The following is a 26,619-nucleotide window of genomic DNA, read 5'->3' as shown; positions in this document are numbered from 1 at the left end:
ACACACACAACCCCATCTCCTCTGTGTCCTACACTCCTCTGTGTCCTAACACACACACAGCCCCATCTCCTCTGTGTCCTAACACTCACAGCCCCATTTCCTCTGTGTCCTAACACACACAGCCCCATCTCCTCTGTGTCCTAACACACACACACAACACACCCCATCTCCTCTGTGTCCTAACACACACACCCCATCTCCTCTGTGTCCTACACACACACCCCGTCTCCTCTGTGTCCTAACACACACACACACACCCCCCCGTCTCCTCACACACAGCCCCATCCCCATCTGTGTCCTAACACACACACACAGCCCCATCTCCTCTGTGTCCTAACACACACACACACAACACACACACAACCCCGTCTCCTCTGTGTCACACAACCCCCATCTCCTCTGTGTCCTAACACACACACACACCTCACACACAACCCCATCTCTGTGTCCTCACACACAACCCCATCTCCTCTGTGTCCTAACACACACACACACACAACCCCATCTCCTCTGTGTCCGAACACACACAACCCCATCTCCTCTGTGTCCTAACACCCACAGCCCCATCTCCTCTGTGTTCTAACACACACACACACAACCCCATCTCCTCTGTGTCCTAACACACACACTCACAGCCCCATCTCCTCTGTGTCCTAACACACACAGCCACTCACAGCCATCTCCTCTGTGTCCTAACCTAACACACACAGCCCCATCTCCTCTGTGTCCTAACACACACACACACAACCCCATCTCCTCTGTGTCCTAACACACACACTCACAGCCCCACATCCCCATCCTCTGTGTCCTAACACACACACACAGCCCCATCTCCTCTGTGTCCTAACACACACACACAACCCATCTCCTCTGTGTCCTAACACACACACACACAACCTCCTCTGTGTCCTCACACACAACCCCATCTCCTCTGTGTCCTAACACACACACCCACCTCTGTGTCCTAACACACACTCACAGCCCCACACCTCTGTGTCCTACACACCCCCATTCCTCTGTGTCCTAACACACACAGCCCCATCTCCTCTGTGTCCTAACACACACAACCCCATCTCCTCTGTGTCCTAACACACACACACACAACCCCATCTCCTCTGTGTCCTAACACACACAGCCCCATTTCCTCTGTGTCCTAACACTCACAGCCCCATCTCCTCTGTGTCCTAACACTCACAGCCCCATCTCCTCTGTGTCCTAACACACACACACACAACCCCATCTCCTCTGTGTCCTAACACACACACTCACAGCCCCGTCTCCGCTGTGTCCGAACACACACAACCCCATCTCCTCTGTGTCCGAACACACACACACAGCCCCGTCTCCTCTGTGTCCGAACACACACAGCCCCATCTCCTCTGTGTCCTAACACACACAGCCCCATCTCCTCTGTGTCCTAACACACACACACACACACACACACACACACACACACACACACACACACACACACACACACACACACACACACACACACACACACACACACACACACACACACACACAACCCCATCTCCATGTGTCTCTGTGCTTATCTCCATTGATGCTATTGGAAATAGCCTTACTGGAAACAACAGTTCTGAATTCAACGACATTATGTTTCAGTTCATGGCAGGTAATCACACGTAGGTTGCACTACCGTAGCTCTCTGTCAGTGCTGCAGATAGGAACAACGCTTCACACACACATGGTATGGTTGTAGCTACTAGTGTCGTAACCATGGTTTTATTGGTCCTTCAGACAGCCTTTCTTTTACTGTGAGCTACAAGGCAGCATTCAACCACACGTAGCCGCTTGACTAAACCTTTAACTGCACTCACAGACAAGGAATGTGTACCAAATGGTACCCTATTACCTTTACAGGGCACAGGAGTCCTGTAGAGCCCTATGGTAGTCCTATAGAGCCCTATTGGAGTCCTGTAGAGCCTTATGGGAGTCATGTAGAGCCCTGTAGAGCCCTATTGGAGTCCTGTAGAGCCCTATTGGAGTCCTGTAGAGCCCTATGGGAGTCCTGCAGAGCCCTATGGGAGTCCTGTAGAGCCCTATGGGAGTCCTGTAGAGCCCTATGGGAGTCCTGTAGAGCCCTATGGGAGTCCTGTAGAGCCCTATGGGAGTCCTGCAGAGCCCTATGGGAGTCCTGTAGAGCCCTATGGGAGTCCTGCAGAGCCCTATGGGAGTCATGTAGAGCCCTATTGGGCCCTAGTCCTGCAGAGCCCTATGGGAGTCCTGCAGAGCCCTATGGGAGTCCTGTAGAGCCCTATTGGAGTCCTGCAGAGCCCTATGGGAGTCCTGTAGAGCCCTATTGGAGTCCTGTAGAGCCCTATTGGAGTCCTGTAGAGCCCTATGGGAGTCCTGTAGAGCCCTATGGTAGTCCTGTAGAGCCCTATGGGAGTCCTGTAGAGCCCTATGGGAGTCCTGTAGAGCCCTATGGGAGTCCTGTAGAGCCCTGTAGAGCCCTATGGGAGTCCTGTAGAGCCCTGTAGAGCCCTATGGGAGCGTTATGGGAGTCCTGTAGAGCCCTATGGGAGTCCCTGTGTAGAGCCCTATGGGAGCCCTGTAGAGCCCTATGGGAGCCCTGTAGAGCCCTGTAGAGCCCAATGGGAGCCCTGTAGAGCCCTGTAGAGCCCTATGGGAGCCCTGTAGAGCCCTATGGGAGCCCTGTAGAGCCCTATGGGAGTCCTGTAGAGCCCTATTGGAGTCCTGTAGAGCCCTGTTGGAGTCCTGTAGAGCCCTATGGGAGCCCTGTAGAGCCCTATGGGAGCCCTGTAGAGCCCTATGGGAGCCCTGTAGAGCCCTATGGGAGCCCTGTAGAGCCCTATGGGAGTCCTGTAGAGCCCTATGGGAGTCCTGTAGAGCCCTATGGGAGCCCTGTAGAGCCCTGGGAGCCCTGTAGAGCCCTATGGGAGCCCTGTAGAGCCCTATGGGAGCCCTGTAGAGCCCTATGGGAGCCCTGTAGAGCCCTATGGGAGCCCTGTTGAGCCCTATGGGAGCCCTGTAGAGCCCTATGGGAGCCCTGTTGAGCCCTATGGGAGCCCTGTAGAGCCCTATGGGAGCCCTGTTGAGCCCTATGGGAGCCCTGTAGAGCCCTGTAGAGCCCTATGGGAGCCCTGTAGAGCCCTATGGGAGCCCTGTAGAGCCCTATGGGAGTCCTATCAAGGGAACATGGGATATACAGTGGGGCAAACAAGTATTTAGTCAGCCACCAATTGTGCAAGTTCTCCCACTTAAAAAGATGAGAGAGGCCTGTAATTTTCATCATAGGTACACTTCAACTATGACAGACAAAATGAGGAAAAAAATCCATAAAATCACATTGTAGGATTTTTAATGAATTTATTTGCAAATTATGGTGGAAAATAAGTATTTGGTCAATAACAAAAGTTTATCTCAATACTTTGTTATATACCCTTTGTTGGCAATGACAGAGGTCAAACGTTTTCTGTAAGTCTTTACAAGGTTTTCACACACTGTTGCTGGTATTTTGGCCCATTCCTCCATGCAGATCTCCTCTAGAGCAGTGATGTTTTGGGGCTGTTGCTGGGCAACACAGACTTTCAACTCCCTCCAAAGATTTTCTATGGGGTTGAGATCTGGAGACTGGCTAGGCCACTCCAGGACCTTGAAATGCTTCTTACGAAGCCACTCCTTCATTGCCTGGGTGGTGTGTTTGGGATCATTGTCATACTGAAAGACCCAGCCACGTTTCATCTTCAATGCCCTTGCTAACGGAAGGAGGTTTTCACTCAAAATCTCACGATACATGGCCCCAATCATTCTTTCCTTTACACGGATCAGTCTTCCTGGTCCCTTTGCAGAAAAACAGCCCCAAAGCATGATGTTTCCACCCCCATGCTTCACAGTAGGTATGGCGTTCTTTGGATGCAACTCCGCATTCTTTGTCCTCCAAACACGACGAGTTGAGTTTCTACCAAAAACATCTATTTTGGTTTCATCTGACCATATGACATTCTCCCAATCTTCTTCTGGATCATCCAAATGCTCTCCAGCAAACTTCAGACGGGCCTGGACATGTACTGGCTGAAGCAGGGGGACACGTCTGGCACTGCAGGATTTGAGTCCCTGGCGGCGTAGTGTGTTACTGACGGTAGGCTTTGTTACTTTGGTCCCAGCTCTCTGCAGGTCATTCACTAGGTCCCCCGTGTGGTTCTGGGATTAAAGCTCACCGTTATTGTGATCATTTTGACCCCACGGGGTGTGATCTTGCGTGGAGCCCCAGATCGAGGGAGATTATCAGTGGTCTTATATGTCTTCCATTTCCTAATAATTGCTCCCACAGTTGATTTCTTCAAACCAAGCTGCTTACCTATTGCAGATTCAGTCTTCTCAGCCTGGTGCAGGTCTACAATTTTGTTTCTGGTGTCCTTTGAAAGCTCTTTGGTCTTGGCCATAGTGGAGTTTGGAGTGTGATTGTTTGAGGTTGTGGACAGGTGTCTTTTATACTGATAACAAGTTCAAACAGGTGCCATTAATACAGGTAACGAGTGGAGGACAGAGGAGCCTCTTAAAGAAGAAGTTACAGGTCTGTGAGAGCCAGAAATCTTGCTTGTTTGTTGGTGACCAAATACTTATTTTCCACCATAATTTGCAAATAAATTCATTAAAAATCCTACAATGTGATTTTCTGGATTTTTTTTCTTCTCATTTTGTCTGTCATAGTTGAAGTGTACGTTGAAGTGTACCTATGATGACAATTACAGGCCTCTCATCTTTTAAAGTGGGAGAACTTGCACAATTTGTGGCTGACTAAATACGTTTTTGCCCCACTGTACATTTACAGCAAGTACTAATCCAGATTTAAAAGTCCATGTTTACTATGATGTTTTATAGGGAAACATGTTTACCAATGTCTAATGGTTTCTTTACTTCATGTTTACCAATGTCTAATGGTTTCTTTACTTCATGTTTACCAATGTCTAATGGTTTCTTTACTTCATGTTTACCAATGTCTAATGGTTTCTTTACTTCATGTTTACCAATGTCTAATGGTTTCTTTACTTCATGTTTACCAATGTCTAATGGTTTCTTTACTTCATGTTTACCAATGTCTAATGGTTTCTTTACTTCATGTTTACCAATGTCTAATGGTTTCTTTACTTCATGTTTACCAATGTCTAATGGTTTCTTTACTTCATGTTTACCAATGTCTAATGGTTTCTTTACTTCATGTTTACCAATGTCTAATGGTTTCTTTACTTCATGTTTACCAATTTTTTTATTTTATTTGGAGATTCTGAACTGCTCTTGACTTCAAGTAATGACACTAAATGATATGACTGACTGAACAATTTAACAATTTAATACTAGTGTTCTCTGTGAATAAGGCCAGAAGTCAAGTCGATTGAAATTTAAAGGTAATTTCCTATTGAGCTGACATAAAGTGTTTACAATGAATGGGATCTCTGCATATGCGGGCACATTACCTTTAAGAGGGACAATTGTAATGTGCAATGGGATGGAATCCCGGCCTAGATTCTAGTTGTTGTACTAGTGATTCTTACGAAACATAGTGAACACTAGAAAACGCTCTCGATACGTGATCAAACAGCTTGTTTAATGGATTTCATAGACACAGCCTGAGGAGGACCATCACGTTCATCATTATTCTCATTTTTCATTATTCTCATTTGATGTTCACAGGGTTAATAGCAGATTTACAGTTGAAGTCTGAAGTTTACATACACCTTAGCCAAATACATTTAAACTCAGTTTTTCACAATTCCTTAACTTAATCCGAGTAAAAAATTATCACCACTTTATTTTAAGAATGTGAAATGTCAGCTCTTAATTTCTTTCATCACATTCCCAGTGAGTCAGAAGTTTACATTCGCTCAATTAGTATTTGGTAGTATTGCCTTTAAATCGTTTAACTTGGGTCAAACGTTTCGGCTAGCCTTCCACAAGCTCCCCACAATAAGTTGGGTGAATGTTGCCCCATTTCTACTGACAGAGCTGGTGTAACTGAGTCAGTTTTGTAGGCCTCCTTGCTCGCACACGCTTTTTCAGTTCTGCACACAAATGTTCTATAGGATTGAGGTCAGGGCTTTGTGATGGCCACTCCAATACCTTGACTTTGTTGTCCTTAAGCCATTTTGCCACAACTTTGGAAGTATGCTTGGGGTCATTGTCCATTTGGAAGACCCATTTGTGACCAAGCTTTAACTCTCTGACTGATGTGCTTCACGATTGGGATGGTGTTCTTCGGCTTGCAAGCCTCCCCCTTTTTCCTCCAAACATAACGATGGTCATTATGGGCCAATAGTTCTATTTTTGTTTCATCGGACCAGAGGACATTTATCCAAAAAGTATGATCTTTGTCCCCATGTGCAGTTGCAAACCGTAGTCTACAGCCAGGCTGTGTCGATATAGGACTCGACATCCACAGGTACCCCTCCAATTGACTCAAATTATGTCAGTTAGCCAATCAGAAACTTCTAAAGCCATGACTTTGTTTTCTGGAGTGTTCCAAGCTGTTTAAAGGCCCAGTCAACTTAGTGTATGTAAACATCTGACCCACTGGAATTGTAATACAGTGAATTATAAGTGAAATAATCTGTAAACAATTGTTGTAAAAATGACTTGTCATGCACGAACCGACTTGCCAAAACTACAGTTTGTTAACAAGAAATTTGTGAAGTGGTTGAAAAACGAGTTTTAATGACTCCAACCTAGGTGTATGTAAATTTCAGACTTCAACTGTATCAGGGTAACCAGGCAACCCTGGTCCTGGGGTACCACAGGCCCTTCATGTTCATGATTTAAACCGATCTGGAAGACCAGGTGTGTTGAATTAAAGGCAATCACTGAACTGATCAATTAGCTCAGTTGGTCAGGTGTTGTGCCTAGTTTGGACAAAATCCTGCAGTACCTCCAGGAACAGGGTTACCTATAGATGACTAGTAGGTTGAGGTTTCCCCCAATAATCACTGATTCCAAGGGCAGATATGTTTCTGTCCCCTAAAGCCTCATTTCTGAAGAACGCAGAATAATATTTACTCGCGTAGCACAAAGAATATGCACACATGGGCAGCCCTGCCAATTTGTTTCAACAAGGCAGGATGACAATTTTGTGTAGCCGGTTGATAAGATGCATTCTTGCGTAGGGTATACATCAGGGTTGGGGTCAATTCCAGTCAATTCAGAAAGTAATTAATTTAATCTAATCTAATTTAAATTCCAAACTTTCCTCATTGAAAAGTATTGAAGAGAATTGTAATTAATTAATTGTAATTAATCACCCGACCCCTGGTATATCATGGTTTAAATGATCAATATTAGTATTATGGATAGGTAATCTGATCCTAGGTCTGTGGTACAACTTCTACCCCAAGATACAGAATACACACATCACAACAGATTGTAGAGTTAAAAACTCAAGGCGAAATCGCCACGCTATCTGGCGTAACACAACGACACAGTAGCTCTCGAACATTAGTACCTTCTAGAAACCATGCTATGGTGTGCATGAACACACACACACACACACACACACACGTAACCGCACGCCAAGAAGCATGATTGTCACATGTAAAAAAACAACAAAAAAACAAACAAACTGATAGTGAATTCAGACTTGATAAATTAGCCATTTTAGCAACCACAATAGTATTTGCTGCCAAGTTATCAGCAGAAGTTTATAAAATTATATCATTGACTTTTAGTATCTGTTGGGTCTGGTTTTAAAATGTAATAGATTTGAGCAAGAAGCCAAGGCCGGTCCTCTTGTAATAACTTAATAGCTAACAACACAAGAACATAGATGACAATACAAAATAAAACAATGACTTGTGTTTTTTAGCTGATAAGAGTGAAACATGTTTATGTTGTTGGCACTAACAGGTTCATGTATGGTATAAATTATTTATTGATTGATCATGGAAGCTCGGTCATTGATGATAATAGTACAGTTCCTAAGGACCACGGAGATCCTATTCAATTACTAGAGGGGAGATGTCATAATCCCTCAAGGTTCCAGAATAGAATGAAATGGAAGCCATTTTGGTCAGGGAGAAATACACAACCAGTCTAATTGGAATGAATAGCAGTAGAGGCATAGGTGATGCATTTCCTGATTTTTACTTATGTAGGAAAATAAAAGATGTGATATATCACAAGTTGTGTAATTGAATTATTATCAACATCAACTATTGTCATATAGTTATAAATACAGTTTATACTGATGTTTCTATACACATGTTCTGTATAAAACAACCTCTAAAATATATTTCAACAGACCATAAATGTCACAAAAAATATATTGGAAAGTTGTGAGTGAATTTCAGTACTTGTTGCATTTACAACTTGTCTAAATCCTATCATCAACTGATTTCAGCCAGTGTCTGGCTGTAGATTGACTGCATTGTTTGAATATAATGTTGGGCATTTTGGGTAGTTCATTAAAAACATTTATTTAATCATTCCTCTAAAACAAGCTGGCTAACAAACATACAGTGCAGATACATTCTTCAAAGTCATTGTTTTACACAACATCTTATCACAACACTCCCTGACCAACATGGCTGATCTATATCTCATCATAAGAAGGTCCATTCTAGTATTCTATTTCTAATGAGTCAATCCTTCTCACGGAATTGAATAGGATCTCTAGGGTCCTTCTCCTGTCAGAATCATAGATGGAATCAGGGAAATAGTTCCAGAACACCCAGAGAAGCTGGCTCCTCCCGCTGTTGCCGTTAGCAGCCCTGGAAGTGAGGCTGTGATTGGCTGAGGCTCTGGGTGGCCAGGAGACGCTGCTGCTGCTGTAAAAACATGATCACCTCAGGACTCCTCAGCAGAGACTGGGGACAGAACACACACACACACACACACACACACACACACACACACACACACACACACACACACAGACACACACACACAGACAGACAGACACACACACACACACACACACACACACACACACACACACACACACACACACACGTTAGTGTGATATGTAATGCATTGTCTGAATTCATAATTTAGACCTATTTTGCAACAGCTAGAGATGTGGGTGAACTGGCATAACTACAGCAGTATTAACTGTCAGACAGACAGACAGACAGACAGTTAATACTGACTAACAGACAGACATTATTTACCGTCTGTCAGTCAGTCAGTATTTACAGTCAGTCAGTCAGTATTTACAGTCAGTCAGTATTTACAGTCAGTCAGTATGTACAGTCAGTCAGTCAGTCAGTATTTACAGTCAGTCAGTATTTACAGTCAGTCAGTATTTACAGTCAGTCAGTATGTACAGTCAGTCAGTCAGTATTTACAGTCAGTCAGTATTTACAGTCAGTCAGTATTTACCATCTGTCTGTCAGTCAGTCAGTATTTACAGTCAGTCAGTCAGTATTTACAGTCAGTCAGTCAGTATTTACCGTCTGTCAGTCAGTCAGTATTTACAGTCAGTCAGTCAGTATTTACCATCTGTCAGTCAGTATTTACAGTCAGTCAGTCATTATTTACCGTCTGTCATTCAGTCAGTATTTACACCGTCAGTCAGTATTTACAGTCAGTCAGTATTTACAGTCAGTCAGTCAGTATTTACAGTCAGTCAGTATGTACAGTCAGTCAGTCAGTATTTACAGTCAGTCAGTCAGTATTTACAGTCAGTCAGTCAGTATTTACAGTCAGTCAGTCAGTATTTACCGTCTGTCAGTCAGTCAGTATTTACAGTCAGTCAGTCAGTATTTACCATCTGTCAGTCAGTATTTACAGTCAGTCAGTCATTATTTACCGTATGTCATTCAGTCAGTATTTACAGTCAGTCAGTCAGTATTTACAGTCAGTCAGTATGTACAGTCAGTCAGTCAGTATTTACAGTCAGTCAGTCAGTATTTACAGTCAGTCAGTCAGTATTTACAGTCAGTCAGTATTTACCGTCTGTCAGTCAGTCAGTATTTACAGTCAGTCAGTCAGTATTTACAATCAGTCAGTCAGTATTTACAGTCAGTCAGTCAGTATTTACAGTCAGTCAGTCAGTATTTACAGTCAGTCAGTCAGTCAGTATTTACACAGTCAGTCAGTCAGTATTTACAGTCAGTCAGTCAGTCAGTATTTACAGTCAGTCAGTCAGTATTTACAGTCAGTCAGTCAGTATTTACAGTCAGTCAGTATTTACAGTCAGTCAGTCAGTATTTACCGTCTGTCAGTCAGTATTTACCGTCTGTCAGTCAGTCAGTATTTACAGTCAGTCAGTCAGTATTTGCCATCTGTCAGTCAGTATTTACAGTCAGTCAGTCATTATTTACAGTCTGTCAGTCAGTATTTACGGTCTGTCAGTCAGTCAGTATTTACAGTCAGTATTTACAGTCAGTCAGTCAGTATTTACAGTCAGTCAGTCAGTATTTACAGTCAGTCAGTCAGTATTTACCATCTGTCAGTCAGTCAGTCAGTATTTACAGTCAGTCAGTCAGTATTTACAGTCAGTCAGTCAGTATTTACAGTCAGTCAGTCAGTATTTACCGTCTGTCAGTCAGTCAGTATTTACCGTCTGTCAGTCAGTCAGTATTTACAGTCAGTCAGTCAGTATTTACAATCAGTCAGTCAGTATTTACAGTCAGTCAGTCAGTATTTAAACAGACTCACCCCATCGCGACGTCCCCCAAAGGCCAACTCTCTAGCCCTCGCTATCTCCCTGCTTGCTAAACTCGGCCTGCTAACTGCTAGCTTGTTTAGCCCGGGCCTACGAACTGTTAGCTTGTTAGCACAGGCCTGCTAACCGTCTGAATCGCCGCGTCCCAAACACGCACCGGACCCATACTCACTTTCTATCTCTTTTTTGATTTTTAATCTGTTTATACCTTTCCGGAAACCTGCCTAACCCAATGTGACACGGAATCGCTATTATTTGTAATTTTTAGAACACACTCAAGAACCTCCAGAAGCTAACCAGCTAACTAGCTACAAGCTATTTAGTCATTGTTAGTTTTTTTTCAACCTGGATAACACTCGCCAGTCCAGCTCCCCTGCCCCATCCACCGCTGCCCCCTGGACACTGATCACTTGGCTACATAGCTGATGCACGCTGGACTGTCCATTAATCACGGTACTCCATTCTGCTTGTTTATGTTTTATCTGTCGGCCCCGTTGCCTAGTCAACGCCATTTTACCTGCTGTTGTTGTGCTAGCTGATTAGCTGTTGTCTCACCTACTGTTTAAGCTAGCTTTCCCAATTCAACACCTGTGATTACTGTATGCCTCGCTGTATGTCTCTCTCAAATGTCAATATGCCTTGTATACTGTTGCTCAGGTTAGTTATCATTGTTTTAGTTCACAATGGAGCCCCTAGTTCTACTCTTCATACCCCTGATACCTCCTTTGTCCCACCTCCCACACATGCGGTGACCTCACCCATTACAACCAGCATGTCCAGAGATACAACCTCTCTCATCATCACCCAGTGCCTGGGCTTACCTCCCCTGTACCCGCACCCCACCATACCCCTGTCTGCGCATTATGCCCTGAATATATTCTACCATGCCCAGAAACCTGCTCCTCTTATTCTCTGTCCCCAACGCTCTAGGCAACCAGTTTTGATAGCCTTTAGCCGCACCCTCATATTACTCCTTCTCTGTTCCGCGGGTGATGTGGAGGTAAACCCAGGCCCTGCATGTCCCCAGGCACCCTCATTTGTTGACTTCTGTGATCGTAAAAGCCTTGGTTTCATGCATGTCAACATCAGAAGCCTCCTCCCTAAGTTTGTTTTACTCACTGCTCTAGCACACTCTGCTAACCCTGATGTCCTTGCTGTGTCTGAATCCTGGCTCAGGAAGGCCACCAAAATTCAGAGATTTCCATACCCAACTATAACATCTTCCGTCAAGATAGATCTGCCAAAGGGGGAGGTGTTGCAGTCTACTGCAGAGATAGCCTGCAAAGTAATGTCATACTTTCCAGGTCCATACCCAAACAGTTCGAACTACTAATTTTGAAAATTACTCTCTCCAGAAATAAGTCTCTCACTGTTGCCGCCTGCTACCGACCCCCCTCAGCTCCCAGCTGTGCCCTGGACACCATTTGTGAATTGATCGCCCCCCATCTAGCGTCAGAGTTTGTTCTGTTAGGTGACCTAAACTGGGATATGCTTAACACCCCGCCAGTCCTACAATCTAAGCTAGATGCCCTCAATCTCACACAAATCATCAAGGAACCCACCAGGTACAACCCTAACTCTGTAAACAAGGGCACCCTCATAGACGTCATCCTGACCAACTGGCCCTCCAAATACACCTCCGCTGTCTTCAACCAGAATCTCAGCGATCACTGCCTCATTGCCTGTATCCGCTACGGAGCCGCAGTCAAACGACCACCCCTCATCACGGTCAAACGCTCCCTAAAACACTTCTGTGAGCAGGCCTTTCTAATCGACCTGGCCCGGGTATCCTGGAAGGACATTGACCTCATCCCGTCAGTTGAGGATGCCTGGTCATTCTTTAAAAGTAACTTCCTCACCATTTTAGATAAGCATGCTCCGTTCAAAAAATGCAGAACTAAGAACCGATACAGTCCTTGGTTCACCCCAGACCTGACTGCCCTCGACCAGCACAAAAACATCCTGTGGCGGACTGCAATAGCATCGAATAGTCCCCGTGATATGCAACTGTTCAGGGAAGTCCAGAACCAATACACGCAGTCAGTCAGGAAAGCTAAGGCCAGCTTCTTCAGGCAGAAGTTTGCATCCTGTAGCTCCAACTCCAAAAAGTTCTGGGACACTGTGAAGTCCATGGAGAACAAGAGCACCTCCTCCCAGCTGCCCACTGCACTGAGGCTAGGTAACACGGTCACCACCGATAAATCCATGATTATCGAAAACTTCAATAAGCATTTCTCAACGGCTGGCCATGCCTTCCGCCTGGCTACTCCAACCTCGGCCAACAGCTCCTCCCCCGGCAGCTCCTCGCCCAAGCCTCTCCAAGTTCTCCTTTACCCAAATCCAGATAGCAGATGTTCTGAAAGAGCTGCAAAACCTGGACCCGTACAAATCAGCTGGGCTTGACAATCTGGACCCCCTATTTCTGAAACTATCTGCCGCCATTGTCGCAACCCCTATTACCAGCCTGTTCAACCTCTCTTTCATATCGTCTGAGATCCCCAAGGATTGAAAGCTGCCGCAGTCATCCCCCTCTTCAAAGGGGGAGACACCCTGGACCCAAACTGTTACAGACCTATATCCATCCTGCCCTGCCTATCTAAGGTCTTCGAAAGCCAAGTCAACAAACAGGTCACTGACCATCTCGAATCCCACCGTACCTTCTCCGCTGTGCAATCTGGCTTCCGAGCCGGTCACGGGTGCACCTCAGCCACACTCAAGATACTAAACGATATCATAACCGCCATCGATAAAAGACAGTACTGTGCAGCCGTCTTCATCGACCTTGCCAAGGCTTTCGACTCTGTCAATCACCATATTCTCATCGGCAGACTCAGTAGCCTCGGTTTTTCGGATGACTGCCTTGCCTGGTTCACCAATTACTTTGCAGACAGAGTTCAGTGTGTCAAATCGGAGGGCATGCTGTCCGGTCCTCTGGCAGTCTCTATGGGGGTGCCACAGGGTTCAATTCTCGGGCCGACTCTTTTCTCTGTATATATCAATGATGTTGCTCTTGCTGCGGGCGATTCCCTGATCCACCTCTACGCAGAAGACACCATTCTATATACTTTCGGCCCGTCATTGGACACTGTGCTATCTAACCTCCAAACAAGCTTCAATGCCATACAACACTCCTTCCGTGGCCTCCAACTGCTCTTAAACGCTAGTAAAACCAAATGCATGCTTTTCAACCGATCGCTGCCTGCACCCGCATGCCCGACTAGCATCACCACCCTGGATGGTTCCGACCTTGAATATGTGGACATCTATAAGTACCTAGGTGTCTGGCTAGACTGCAAACTCTCCTTCCAGACTCATATCAAACATCTCCAATCAAAAATCAAATCAAGAGTCGGCTTTCTATTCCGCAACAAAGCCTCCTTCACTCACGCCGCCAAGCTTACCCTAGTAAAACTGACTATCCTACCAATCCTCGACTTCGGCGATGTCATCTACAAAATGGCTTCCAACACTCTACTCAGCAAACTGGATGCAGTATATCACAGTGCCATCCGTTTTGTCACTAAAGCACCTTATACCACCCACCACTGCGACTTGTATGCTCTAGTCGGCTGGCCCTCGCTACATATTCGTCGCCAGACCCACTGGCTCCAGGTCATCTACAAGTCCATGCTAGGTAAAGCTCCGCCTTATCTCAGTTCACTGGTCACGATGGCAACACCCATCCGTAGCACGCGCTCCAGCAGGTGTATCTCACTGATCATCCCTAAAGCCAACACCTCATTTGGCCGCCTTTCGTTCCAGTACTCTGCTGCCTGTGACTGGAACGAATTGCAAAAATCGCTGAAGTTGGAGACTTTTATCTCCCTCACCAACTTCAAACATCAGCTATCTGAGCAGCTAACCGATCGCTGCAGCTGTACATAGTCTATTGGTAAATAGCCCACCCATTTTCACGTACCTCATCCCCATACTGTTTTTATTTATTTACTTTTCTGCTCTTTTGCACACCAATATCTCTACCTGTACATGACCATCTGATCATTTATCACTCCAGTGTTAATCTGCAAAATTGTAACTATTCGTCTACCTCCTCATGCCTTTTGCACACATTGTATATAGACTCCCCCTTTGTTTTCTACTGTGTTATTGACTTGTTAATTGTTTATTCCATGTGTAACTCTGTGTTGTCTGCTCACACTGCTATGCTTTATCTTGGCCAGGTCGCAGTTGTAAATGAGAACTTGTTCTCAACTAGCCTACCTGGTTAAATAAAGGTGAAATAAAAATATTTTTTTTTTACAGTCAGTCAGTCAGTATTTACAGTCAGTCAGTCAGTATTTACAGTCAGTCAGTCAGTATTTACCATCTGTCAGTCAGTCAGTCAGTATTTACAGTCAGTCAGTCAGTATTTACAGTCAGTCAGTCAGTATTTACAGTCTGTCAGTCAGTCAGTATTACAGTCAGTCAGTATTTACCATCTGTCAGTCAGTATTTACAGTCAGTCAGTCATTATTTACCGTCTGTCAGTCAGTCAGTATTTAAAGTCAGTCAGTCAGTATTTACAGTCAGTCAGTATGTACAGTCAGTCAGTCAGTATTTACAGTCAGTCAGTCAGTATTTACCGTCTGTCAGTCAGTATTTACCGTCTGTCAGTCAGTATTTACCGTCTGTCAGTCAGTCAGTATTTACAGTCAGTCAGTCAGTATTTACAGTCAGTCAGTATTTACAGTCAGTCAGTCAGTATTTACAGTCAGTCAGTATTTACAGTCAGTCAGTATTTACAGTCAGTCAGTCAGTATTTACCATCTGTCAGTCATTATTTACTGTCTGTCATTCAGTCAATATTTACAGTCAGTCAGTCAGTCAGTCAGTATTTACAGTCAGTCAGTATTTACAGTCAGTCAGTATTTACAGTCAGTCAGTCATTATTTACCGTCTGTCATTCAGTCAGTATTTACAGTCAGTCAGTCAGTATTTACAGTTAGTCGGTATTTGCAGTCAGTCAGTATTTACAGTCAGTCAGTATTTACAGTCAGTCAGTATTTACAGTCAGTCAGTATTTACAGTCAGTCAGTCAGTATTTACAGTCAGTCAGTATTTACAGTCAGTCAGTCAGTATTTACCATCTGTCAGTCAGTCAGTCAGTATTTACAGTCAGTCAGTCAGTATTTACAGTCAGTCAGTCAGTATTTACAGTCTGTCAGTCAGTCAGTATTTACAGTCAGTCAGTATTTACCATCTGTCAGTCAGTATTTACAGTCAGTCAGTCATTATTTACCGTCTGTCAGTCAGTCAGTATTTACAGTCAGTCAGTCAGTATTTACAGTCAGTCAGTATGTACAGTCAGTCAGTCAGTCAGTATTTACAGTCAGTCAGTCAGTCAGTCAGTATTTACAGTCAGTCAGTCAGTATTTACCGTCTGTCAGTCAGTATTTACCGTCTGTCAGTCAGTCAGTATTTACAGTCAGTCAGTCAGTATTTACAGTCAGTCAGTATTTACAGTCAGTCAGTCAGTATTTACAGTCAGTCAGTATTTACAGTCAGTCAGTCAGTATTTACCATCTGTCAGTCATTATTTACCGTCTGTCATTCAGTCAATATTTACAGTCAGTCAGTCAGTCAGTCAGTATTTACAGTCAGTCAGTCATTATTTACCGTCTGTCATTCAGTCAGTATTTACAGTCAGTCAGTCAGTCAGTATTTACAGTTAGTCAGTATTTGCAGTCAGTCAGTATTTACAGTCAGTCAGTATTTACAGTCAGTCAGTATGTACAGTCAGTCAGTCAGTATTTACAGCCAGTCAGTATTTACAGTCAGTCAGTCAGTATTTACAGTCAGTCAGTCAGTATTTACAGTCAGTCAGTCAGTATTTACCATCTGTCAGTCAGTCAGTATTTACAGTCAGTCAGTCAGTATTTACCATCTGTCAGTCAGTATTTACAGTCAGTCAGTCAGTATTTACCATCTGTCAGTCAGTATTTACAGTCAGTCAGTATTTACAGTCAGTCAGTATTTACCGTCTGTCAGTCAGTCAGTATTTACAGTCAGTCAGTCAGTATTTACCATCTGTCAGTCAGTATTTACAGTCAGTCAGTCATTATTTACCGTCTGTCAGTCAGTCAGTATTTACAGTCAGTCAGTCAGTATTTACAGTCAGTCAGTATTTACAGTCAGTCAGTCAGTATTTACAGTCAGTATTTACAGTCAGTCAGTATTTACAGGCAGTCAGTATTTACAGGCAGTCAGTATTTACAGGCAGTCAGTCAGTCAGTATTTACTGTCAGTCAGTCAGTATTTACTGTCAGTCAGTCAGTATTTACTGTCAGTCAGTCAGTATTTATAGGCAGTCAGTATTGTCAGTCAGTCAGTCAGTATTTAGTCAGTCAGTATTTAAAGGCAATCAGTATTTACCGTCTGTCAGTCAGTCAGTCAGTATATACAGTCAGTCAGTCAGTATTTACCGTCTGTCAGTCAGTATTTACAGTCAGTCAGTATTTACAGTCAGTCAGTCATTATTTACCGTCTGTCAGTCAGTCAGTATTTACAGGCAGTCAGTATTTACAGTCAGTCAGTATTTACAGGCAGTCAGTCAGTATTTACAGGCAGTCAGTCAGTATTTACAGGCAGTCAGTATTTACAGTCAGTCAGTATTTATAGTCAGTCAGTATTTATAGTCAGTCAGTATTTACAGTCAGTCAGTATTTACAGTCAGTCAGTATTTACAGTCAGTCAGTCAGTCAGTATTTACAGTCAGTCAGTATTTACAGTCAGTCAGTATTTATAGTCAGTCAGTATTTACAGTCAGTCAGTCAGTATTTACAGTCTGTCAGTATTTACAGTCAGTCAGTCAGTATTTACAGCCAGTCAGTCAGTCGGTATTTACAGTCAGTCAGTCAGTATTTACAGTCAGTCAGTATTTACAGTCTGTCAGTCAGTATTTACAGTCTGTCAGTCAGTATTTACAGTCTGTCAGTATTTACAGGCAGTCAGTATTTACAGGCAGTCAGTATTTACAGTCTGTCAGTCAGTATTTACAGTCTGTCAGTCAGTATTTACAGTCTGTCAGTCAGTATTTACAGTCTGTCTGTCAGTATTTACAGTCAGTCAGTATTTACAGTCTGTCAGTATTTACAGGCAGTCAGTATTTACAGTCTGTCTGTCAGTATTTACAGTCTGTCAGTCAGTATTTACAGTCTGTCTGTCAGTATTTACAGTCTGTCTGTCAGTATTTACAGTCAGTCAGTATTTACAGTCTGTCTGTGCATCTGTGTCCATGACTCACCAGTCTCTTCTGGTTGAGCACCTGTTCGATGAGGGAGGGTCTGGCCGGCCGGTCCCCCACGGTACCAAGACGCTGCTTGTTCACAGATACAGGTCTCTCCTCCAAGCTCTCCTGATCAACACAAACAAGTGTGCACGCCCCCCCATACATATACACACACACACACACACACACACACACACAGACACACACACACACAGAGTACAGTTCAACGTATAGCCATCACATTGTTTAGACTAGACCAGAACTCTCTAGTCCTAGTCTTGGGGATCCACAGCAAGGTTTTGTTCCAGCCTTGTACTAAATATAACAGACAATTAAACACATATATATATATATATATATATGATGATGATTAGTTGGATATGATGACTGATTAGTTGGATATTAGTATTATTAGTACTGGGCTATATATATATATATGATGATGATTAGTTGGATATGTATTAGTACTGGGCTATATATATATATATGATGATGATTAGTTGGATATGTATTAGTACTGGGCTATATATATATATATGATGATGATTAGTTGGATATGTATTAGTACTGGGCTATATATATATATATATATGATGATGATTAGTTGGATATGTATTAGTACTGGGCTATATATATATATATGATGATGATTAGTTGGATATGTATTAGTACTGGGCTATATATATATATATATGATGATGATTAGTTGGATATGTATTAGTACTGGGCTGGAACAAAATCATGCACATATATTGCAACGTGTATGTGTATATATGTTTGTGTGTTAGTCAGATACATTCTTACATCTTGTTTGCCGGTGGACATGGCCTGGTCGCTCTTCTTCCTCTTGTATTTGTCTTTGTACATCTTGTTGCGGTGTTTTTTACACATCCACGGCTTCCGCTGCTTGGCTACTTGGGTCGTAGTTTCCGTGCACCCGTCGTATGTACAAGTCTTTGAAATGTTATCGCTATCCCCGTAGCCTTCTTCATCATCATCGTCGTCGTTGAGTTCTTCGGGACTCGCAGCGTTATCCCGCGGGTCCGACGTGTCCAAAACATCGCTCTCCTCTTCGGCATCATCCATATCGTAGGAGAACATGTTATTGTCCGACTCTTGACGTGTGACTCCATTTCTACTGTCGACAACACCGCTCTTGTCGACGTAGTACGTCTTTCCGTCTTTGGTGAGGATAATGCTCGAGTCCTTATTGTTGTTACCCGCTGATGTGTTACTCTCCTCTTCACCCATGATTGGGATAAAAAATATATTATTACTAGTAAATTGTGAGTTTAACGTTAGCTGGCTAGTAAAAATGGGACTTTAGGTAGTTACCATGCTGGTTAGCTTGACATTTCCATCCCCTCTCCTTCTCCTAAGTAGATCTGAGTGAGTTCGGGCAATAAGTGATGGACCACGTTAAATTAACTGGAAAAACAGAATAATAAGGTTATACCTGACTGTTAGCTGCTCTAAAATAGTCAGTCACATAATTGTATTTATAAATACCAGAAATGCTTGCTAGCAGACAAACATCCTCACAACAAAAATAAACGAAGACAAGGAGGAGTGTCTTCTCCTTCTCCGGTTGGGTTTATCGACGGTTGGCATCCAAAATGATGGTGCGTTACCGCCGACTACTGTACTGGAGTGTGGGCCGCAGGAGACAGAGAGAAACTAAACCCTACCTGCCAGACGCGTTGCTCTTAAAAAAAAAGATAACAACATATTTGAGACGATATAAAAAGACGTTCTACTCAATATAATCTTGAAACGAATTTCCTGTTTTCCCTTTTCCATCATACTAGATCTCAACCTCTCTCTTTCCCTCTCATACTGCACACACTGACACATGCTCCACGGTCTCTGTTTCCTGGCAATAATCACACTTTCCTGTTGGATGCGTCACATCCTATCACATTTAAGGTCTCATTCAACAGACTGTGTCCAACACTTAATCTTGTAAAAATAGCCTCCTCTCTTCTGTCCCGTCCTGCCGTCCTCCCCTCCCTGACTTTCCTCTGCCTGCCCTTAGTATCTCTATTCCACTGCTCCTGTCATCTCTACACCATCGCTGTCCATATCAGGCTTTAAACCTGTCATCTCTACACCATCGCTGTCCATATCAGGCTATTAACCTGCTCCTGTTATCTCTACACCATCACTGTCCATATCAGGCTATTAACCTGCTCCTACCATCTCTACACCATCGCTGTCCATATCAGGCTTTAAACCTGTCATCTCTACACCATCGCTGTCCATATCAGGCTATTAACCTGCTCCTGTTATCTCTACACCATCGCTGTCCATATCAGGCTTTAAACCTGTTATCTCTACACCATCGCTGTCCATATCAGGCTATTAACCTGCTCCTGTTATCTCTACACCATCACTGTCCATATCAGGCTTTTTGCCTCTGCCTTGCTCTTTTAAACTACAACATCTACTAAGTGCTTGTTAAGCCAGTACATCAACACCCCCACTGTTACGTTCCCCAGATTATGTGTTGTAGATTGTGTATTTGCATGTGTTTATTTCAGGAAATGGCTTCCTGAAATCCCTCAAGCAGCTGATTGGTCGACTCCAGGGCTAATTGGAGAGCTGACCCCGCCCCCTCGTCAAGACACAGCTGTCTCCAATTACCCATTCCTTCAGAAGCTATATAAAAGCCAGTGTTCTGTTCAGGAGATATTTTTTTGCTAGAGAGATTTGCTGGGAGGTCATTGTAGAGATTGTGATAGAGGTTGATTTTGCTGGGAGTACATTGCTGGAAAGTGGTATGTTTTGTGAGTTTGTTGCTCAGATAGAGCTTATTTGATGTCCTTTGTCTCTTAGTTTGTTTGTGAAATTGTTTAATATTCTGTTTCATTTGTTCCCAGGGGAGAAGGGGAAGGCACCTAGGGAGTGCTTAGGCAAGAGGCCCGCGGGCATACATATACCCATAGTATATTCACTGTCTAGACACACTAGGTAAGACCTGGGCGGACCACCCCCTTGTATTTTGGTTAGGGCACCAGGTGGTGCTAAATTAGGTAAGTAGTGGGTAGGCAGGTAAGATAGGAGAGGGGGGGGCTTTGAGATTTACTTTCTTTGCTTTGGTTCTGTCCAGCCCCTTTTCCCCATATTACCGTGTAAAGGAATAAAGTCCTTGTAAACGGTACCACATTCTGCCTGTTGTCATTCTTACTTGCACCTACAGTCCATACCTTTTTCGCTTCACGGAGAGTCTAGTTGTAGCAGGGTGTTGCGTTCCCTCTTCATAGAGGCGTGCGTAACACCCACTACTAAGTGCTTGGTTAGCCAGTACATCAACATCCCCACTACTAAGTGCTTGTTAAGCCAGTACAAAAAATGTGATCATATTACTCCAGTGCTAGCCTCTCTACACTGGCTTCCTGTCAAAGCAAGGGCTGATTTCAAGGTTTTACTGCTAACCTACAAAGCATTACATGGGCTTGCTCCTACCTATCTCTCTGATTTGGTCCTGCCGTACATACCTACACGTACGCTACGGTCACAAGACGCAGGCCTCCTAATTGTCCCTAGAATTTCTAAGCAAACAGCTGGAGGCAGGGCTTTCTCCTATAGAGCTCCATTTTTATGGAAAGGTCTGCCTACCCATGTCAGAGACGCAAACTCGGTCTCAACCTTTAAGTCTTTACTGAAGACTTATCTCTTCAGTGGGTCATATGATTGAGTGTAGTCTGGCCCAGGAGTGGGAAGGTGAACGGAAAGGCTCTGGAGCAACGAACCGCCCTTGCTGTCTCTGCCTGGCCGGTTCCCCTCTTTCCACTGGGATTCTCTGCCTCTAACCCTATTACAGGGGCTGAGTCACTGGCTTACTGGGGCTCTCTCATGCCGTCCCTGGAAGGGGTGCGTCACCTGAGTGGGTTGATTCACTGATGTGGTCATCCTGTCTGGGTTGGCGCCCCCCTTGGGTTGTGCCATGGCGGAGATCTTTGTGGGCTATACTCAGCCTTGTCTCAGGATGGTAAGTTGGTGGTTGAAGATATCCCTCTAGTGGTGTGGGAGCTGTGCTTTGGCAAAGTGGGTGGGGTTATATCCTTCCTGTTTGGCCCTGTCTGGGGGTGTCCTCGGATGGGGCCACAGTGTCTCCTGACCCCTCCTGTCTCAGCCTCCAGTATTTATGCTGCAGTAGTTAATGTGTCGGGGGGCTAGGGTCAGTTTGTTATATCTGGAGTACCTCTCCTGTCCTATTTGGTGTCCTGTGTGAATCTAAGTGTGCGTTCTCTAATTCTTTCTCTCTCTCTCTCTCTCTCTCTCTGTCGGAGGACCTGAGCCCTAGGACCATGCCCCAGGACTACCTGACATGATGACTCCTTGCTGTCCCCAGTCCACCTGACCATGCTGCTGCTCCAGTTTCAACTGTTCTGCCTTATTATTATACGACCATGCTGGTCATTTATGAACATTTGAACATCTTGGCCATGTTCTGTTATAATCTCCATCCGGCACAGCCAGAAGAGGACTGGCCACCCCACATAGCCTGGTTCCTCTCTAGGTTTCTTCCTAGGTTTTGGCCTTTCTAGAGCCACCTTTCCTAGCCACCGTGCTTCTACACCTGCATTGCTTGCTGTTTGGGGTTTTAGGCTGGGTTTCTGTACAGCACTTTGAGATATCAGCTGATGTACGAAGGGCTATATAAATAAATTTGATTTGATTTACACCAACATCTCCACTACTAAGTGTTTGTTAAGCCAGTACATCAACTGCCTCATTCCCCTCCACCCCCACATGGGCTGGGACCCAAGGAACTCTTATCTGTATACCCATATGTCTAATCCTGCCATGGGTTTGTCATAAAGCAGCTCCGGAATGAAGGGTGACTCTGGCAGCTCCGGAGTGAAGGGTGACTCTGGCAGCACCGGAGTGATTGGTGACTCTGGCAGCACCGGAGTGATGGGTGACTCTGGCAGCACCGGAGTGAAGGGTGACTCTGGCAGCACCGGAGTGAAGGGTGACTCTGGCAGCACCGGAGTGAAGGGTGACTCTGGCAACTCCTGACAGGAGGGAGGCTCTGGAAGCGCTGGACAGGCGGGAGCACCTGGAGGGAGGAGATGGAAAGAGACATCCTGGTGTGTTTGGCTGCCACAGGAGGCCTGGTGCGTGGAGGCACCGGATGGACCGGACTGTGGAGGTGCACTGGAGGTCTCGAGCACCGAGCCTGCACAACCTGTCCTGGCTGGATACCCCCTGTAGCCCGGCCAGTGCGGCAGGGTGGAACAGACCGCACTGGGCTGTGCTGGCGAACCGAGGACACCGTGCGTAGGGCTGGTGCCATATAACCCGGGCCGAGGAGACGCACTGGAGATCAGATGCGCTGAGCCGGCTTCATCCCTCCTGGCTCGATGCCCACTCTAGCCCGGCTGATACAAGGAGCTGCGATGTAGCGCACCGGGCTATGCGTGCTCACTGGGGACACCGTACGCCTCACCGCATAACACAGTGCCTTCTCGGTCAACCTCTCTCCACGGTAAGCACGGGGAGTTGGCTCAGGTCTCCTACCTGGCTTAGCCACACTCCCTGTGTGCCACCCCCCCTAAGAAATGTTTAGGTCTGCTCTCGTCACTGTTGCGCTGCCATGCTAACTCCTCATATCGCCGCCTCTCGGCTTTAGCTGCCTCCAGCTCTTCCCTGAGGCAGCCATATTCCCCAGCCTGTGCCCAGGGTCCCTTACCGTCCAAAATCTCCCATGTCCAGGAGTCCAGAACCCTCTGCCCCTGGTTACCACACTGCTTGGTCCTTTCTTGGTGGGTGATTCTGTAACGGTTTTCGTCCTCTTCTTCTGAGGAGAAGTAGGAAGGATTGGACCAAGACGCAGCGTTGTCAGTGTTCGTCATATTTTTAGTCAAAACTAAACACTACACAAACTAAAAACAAAACAGTTCTGTGTGGAAAACACAGACACAGAAAACTATCACCCACAACCGAAATGGGGAAAACCTGGCTGCCTAAGTATGGTTCTCAATCAGAGACAACAATTGACAGCTGCCTCTGATTGGGAACCATACCAGGCCAAACACATAGAAATACAAACATAGAACAAAACAGAATGCCCACCCTAACTCACACCCTGACCAACCTAAAATAGACACGTAAAAAAAGGAACTAAGGTCAGGATGTGACATGGAGGCAGGGTAGCCTAGTGGTTAGAGTGTTGGACTAGCAACCGAAAGGTTGCAAGATCCAATCCCTGAGCTGACAAGGTAAAAAATCTGTTGTTCTTCCCCTGAACAAGGCAGTTAACCCACTGTTTCTAGGCCATCATTGAAAATAAGAATTTGTTCTTAACTGACTTGCCTAGTTAAATTAAAGGTTAAATAAAAAATTGTCCTGTTGAAAAACAAATGATAGTCCTACTAAGCCCAAACTAGATGGGATGGTGTATCGCTGCAGAATGCTGTGGTAGTCATGCTGGTTAAGTCTTGAATTCTAAATAAATCACAGACAGTGTCACCAGCCAAGCACACCATCACATCTCCATGCCTCACAGTGGGAACATGTGGAGATCATCTGTTCACCTACTCTGCGTCTCACAAAGACACGGCGGTTGGAACCAAAAATCTCACATTTGGACTCATTTTTTAGACAGATTTCCACCAGTCTAATGTGCATTGCTCATGTTTCTTGGCCCAAGCAAGTCTCTTCTTATTATTGGTGTGGTTTATTTGCAGCCGATTCACGCAGTCTCCTCTAAACAGTTGATGTTGAGGTGTGTCTGTTACTTGACCTCTGTGAAGTATTTATTTGGGCTGCAGTCTGAGGCTGGTAATTCTCATGCAGGTAACTCTAATGAATTTATCCTCTGCAGCAGAAGTAACTCGGGGTCTTCCTTTTCTGTGGTTTCATTATAGCGCTTGATGGTTTTTGCGACTGCACTTGAAGAAACTTTCAAAGTTCTTGACATTTTCCGGATTGACTGACCTTCATGTCTTAAATTTAATAATGGACTGTCGTTTCTCTTTGCTTATTTGAGCTGTTCTTGCCATAATATTGACTTGGTCTTTTACCAAATAGGGCTATCTTCTGTATACCACCCATACCATGTCACAACACAACTGATTGGCTCATGAAAATAAATTCCACAAATTAACTTTTAACAAGGCACACCTGTAAATTGAAATGCGTTCCAGGTGACTACATCACGAAGCTGGTTGAGAATCCGCCTCTTTTTCAGGATCGTCCAGGCCAGAGCGTGGACCTTAGGACACTATGAGTGGATACTCTCTCCTGGGTTGGTTTAGCCCAGAATCACCCCTCATACGACTCCTACCAATGCACTCAGTACCATTAGTTGGGTCTCAGGTTCCTTCATACCAGCAATTCAGGTTCCCGATAGACCAGATGCTATGAATCCTCAATTAATCCAGTCTATTTCAGAAACCTGGAGTAAAATTACATGCACTTGTATGACTCTTTGATGACACAGGGTTTCAGAACAATAAAGCAAGTTTATTAAAAATTACAGAAACAGGCATAAAAAACCCTCGATCAACCAATCACAAATCAATATCACCAATCGATGATAAGCAAAACATTTCATTGGATTAAATTGAGAGATGCCTTCAGCGCCCTTAACTAAACCCTTATTAGGGTGTACCAATATTATTATTATTTTTTTCACAATTTCATGAGAAGCTGTATTTAACAACAAGAAAAACATGTTCTTACCTTCTACAATTTATAAACAGATTTTTGTCTCCCCCCTCGGGATGCTCAGTCCCTCAGTTGGTGTCTAAAAAACTAACAGTCCACTTCAGTTGGTTCCACCTAGAATGTTCTAAACACTTCTATCAATAGGTAACAGCTTCCACTAGAACACTTCTACCAATGAGGTAACCTTAACGGATTCCTCCTAGAATTTCTAGAACACTTCTACTGAGGTAACCTGTTCCTCCTAGAATGTTCTAGAACACTTCTATCAATGAGGTAACCTTAAGGATTCCTCCTAGAATGTTCTAGAACATGTCTGTCAATGAGGTCACCTCAAGGGATTTCCAGATCAAGCTAGCACCTCCTTTTAATATACTTCATTAACATCAATTTCTTAAAACATACATTTTTCAAACTACCTTTACTCAATTCTAATCTTACTACAACCTAATTTATTACTCCAGTTATATCTTAATAATTCAATATTTGAAACATTTCAACATTATAATATTTGACCATTATAACGTCTCGTTATCAACCTCCTAAGGCCTTGTCCTCTAAGCAGAATGAAACACAGTCTATATGATTCACAACTTAAAGAAAACTACATCATAACTCTCCTCACCTGCATTATTTTAACACCTTTAATATCTCCCAACGTTTTCAACCTTTAACATTTAATATGTTTAACCTTTAATTAGTATTTCAATAAATTCCAGTCCCAATTCATTTCTTCTTCTCTTTAGTCAGTGTCAATTCATTTCTTCTTCTCTTTAGTCAGTGTCAATTCATTTCTTCTTCTCTTTCGTCAGTGTCAATTCATTTCTTCTTCTCTTTCGTCAGTGTCAATTCATTTCTTCTTCTCTTTAGTCAATGTCAATTCATTTCTTCTTCTCTTTCATCAGTGTCAATTCATTTCTTCTTCTCTTTCGTCAGTGTCAATTCATTTCTTCTTCTCTTTCGTCAGTGTCAATTCATTTCTTCTTCTCTTTAGTCAGTGTCAATTCATTTCTTCTTCTCTTTAGTCAGTGTCAATTCATTTCTTCTTCTCTTTAGTCAGTGTCAATTCATTTCTTCT

General features: G+C 44.1%; 1 protein-coding gene across 3 annotated transcripts; it reads right to left on the bottom strand.

Annotated features, from left to right (window-relative positions):
• Window positions 1–7,885: 7,885 nt before the first annotated feature.
• LOC112239533 (regulatory factor X-associated protein-like) lies at window positions 7,886–25,613 on the bottom strand. 3 transcript variants are annotated; one of them, XM_042309400.1, is made up of 4 exons: window positions 25,560–25,613; window positions 18,672–19,295; window positions 17,883–17,993; window positions 7,886–8,837 (listed from the first exon to the last, which is right to left on the bottom strand). In XM_042309400.1, the coding sequence occupies exons 2-4, from the start codon at window positions 19,116–19,118 to the stop codon at window positions 8,733–8,735; spliced, it is 663 nt and encodes a 220-aa protein (XP_042165334.1). In that variant the 5' UTR covers window positions 19,119–19,295; window positions 25,560–25,613; the 3' UTR covers window positions 7,886–8,732. The 3 variants fall into 3 exon arrangements, with proteins under 3 accessions (XP_042165334.1, XP_042165335.1, XP_042165333.1); XM_042309401.1 differs by lacking the exon at window positions 25,560–25,613 and adding an exon at window positions 23,566–23,583; XM_042309399.1 differs by lacking the exon at window positions 25,560–25,613 and adding an exon at window positions 19,377–20,323.
• Window positions 25,614–26,619: the final 1,006 nt, after the last annotated feature.

The sequence above is a fragment of the Oncorhynchus tshawytscha genome, linkage group LG30 (assembly GCF_018296145.1).
Source record: "Oncorhynchus tshawytscha isolate Ot180627B linkage group LG30, Otsh_v2.0, whole genome shotgun sequence".
Classification (NCBI taxonomy): Eukaryota; Metazoa; Chordata; class Actinopteri; order Salmoniformes; family Salmonidae; genus Oncorhynchus; species Oncorhynchus tshawytscha.
The sequence above is the reverse complement of the archived record's forward strand: the minus strand, read 5'-3'. Positions and strand labels throughout refer to the sequence as shown.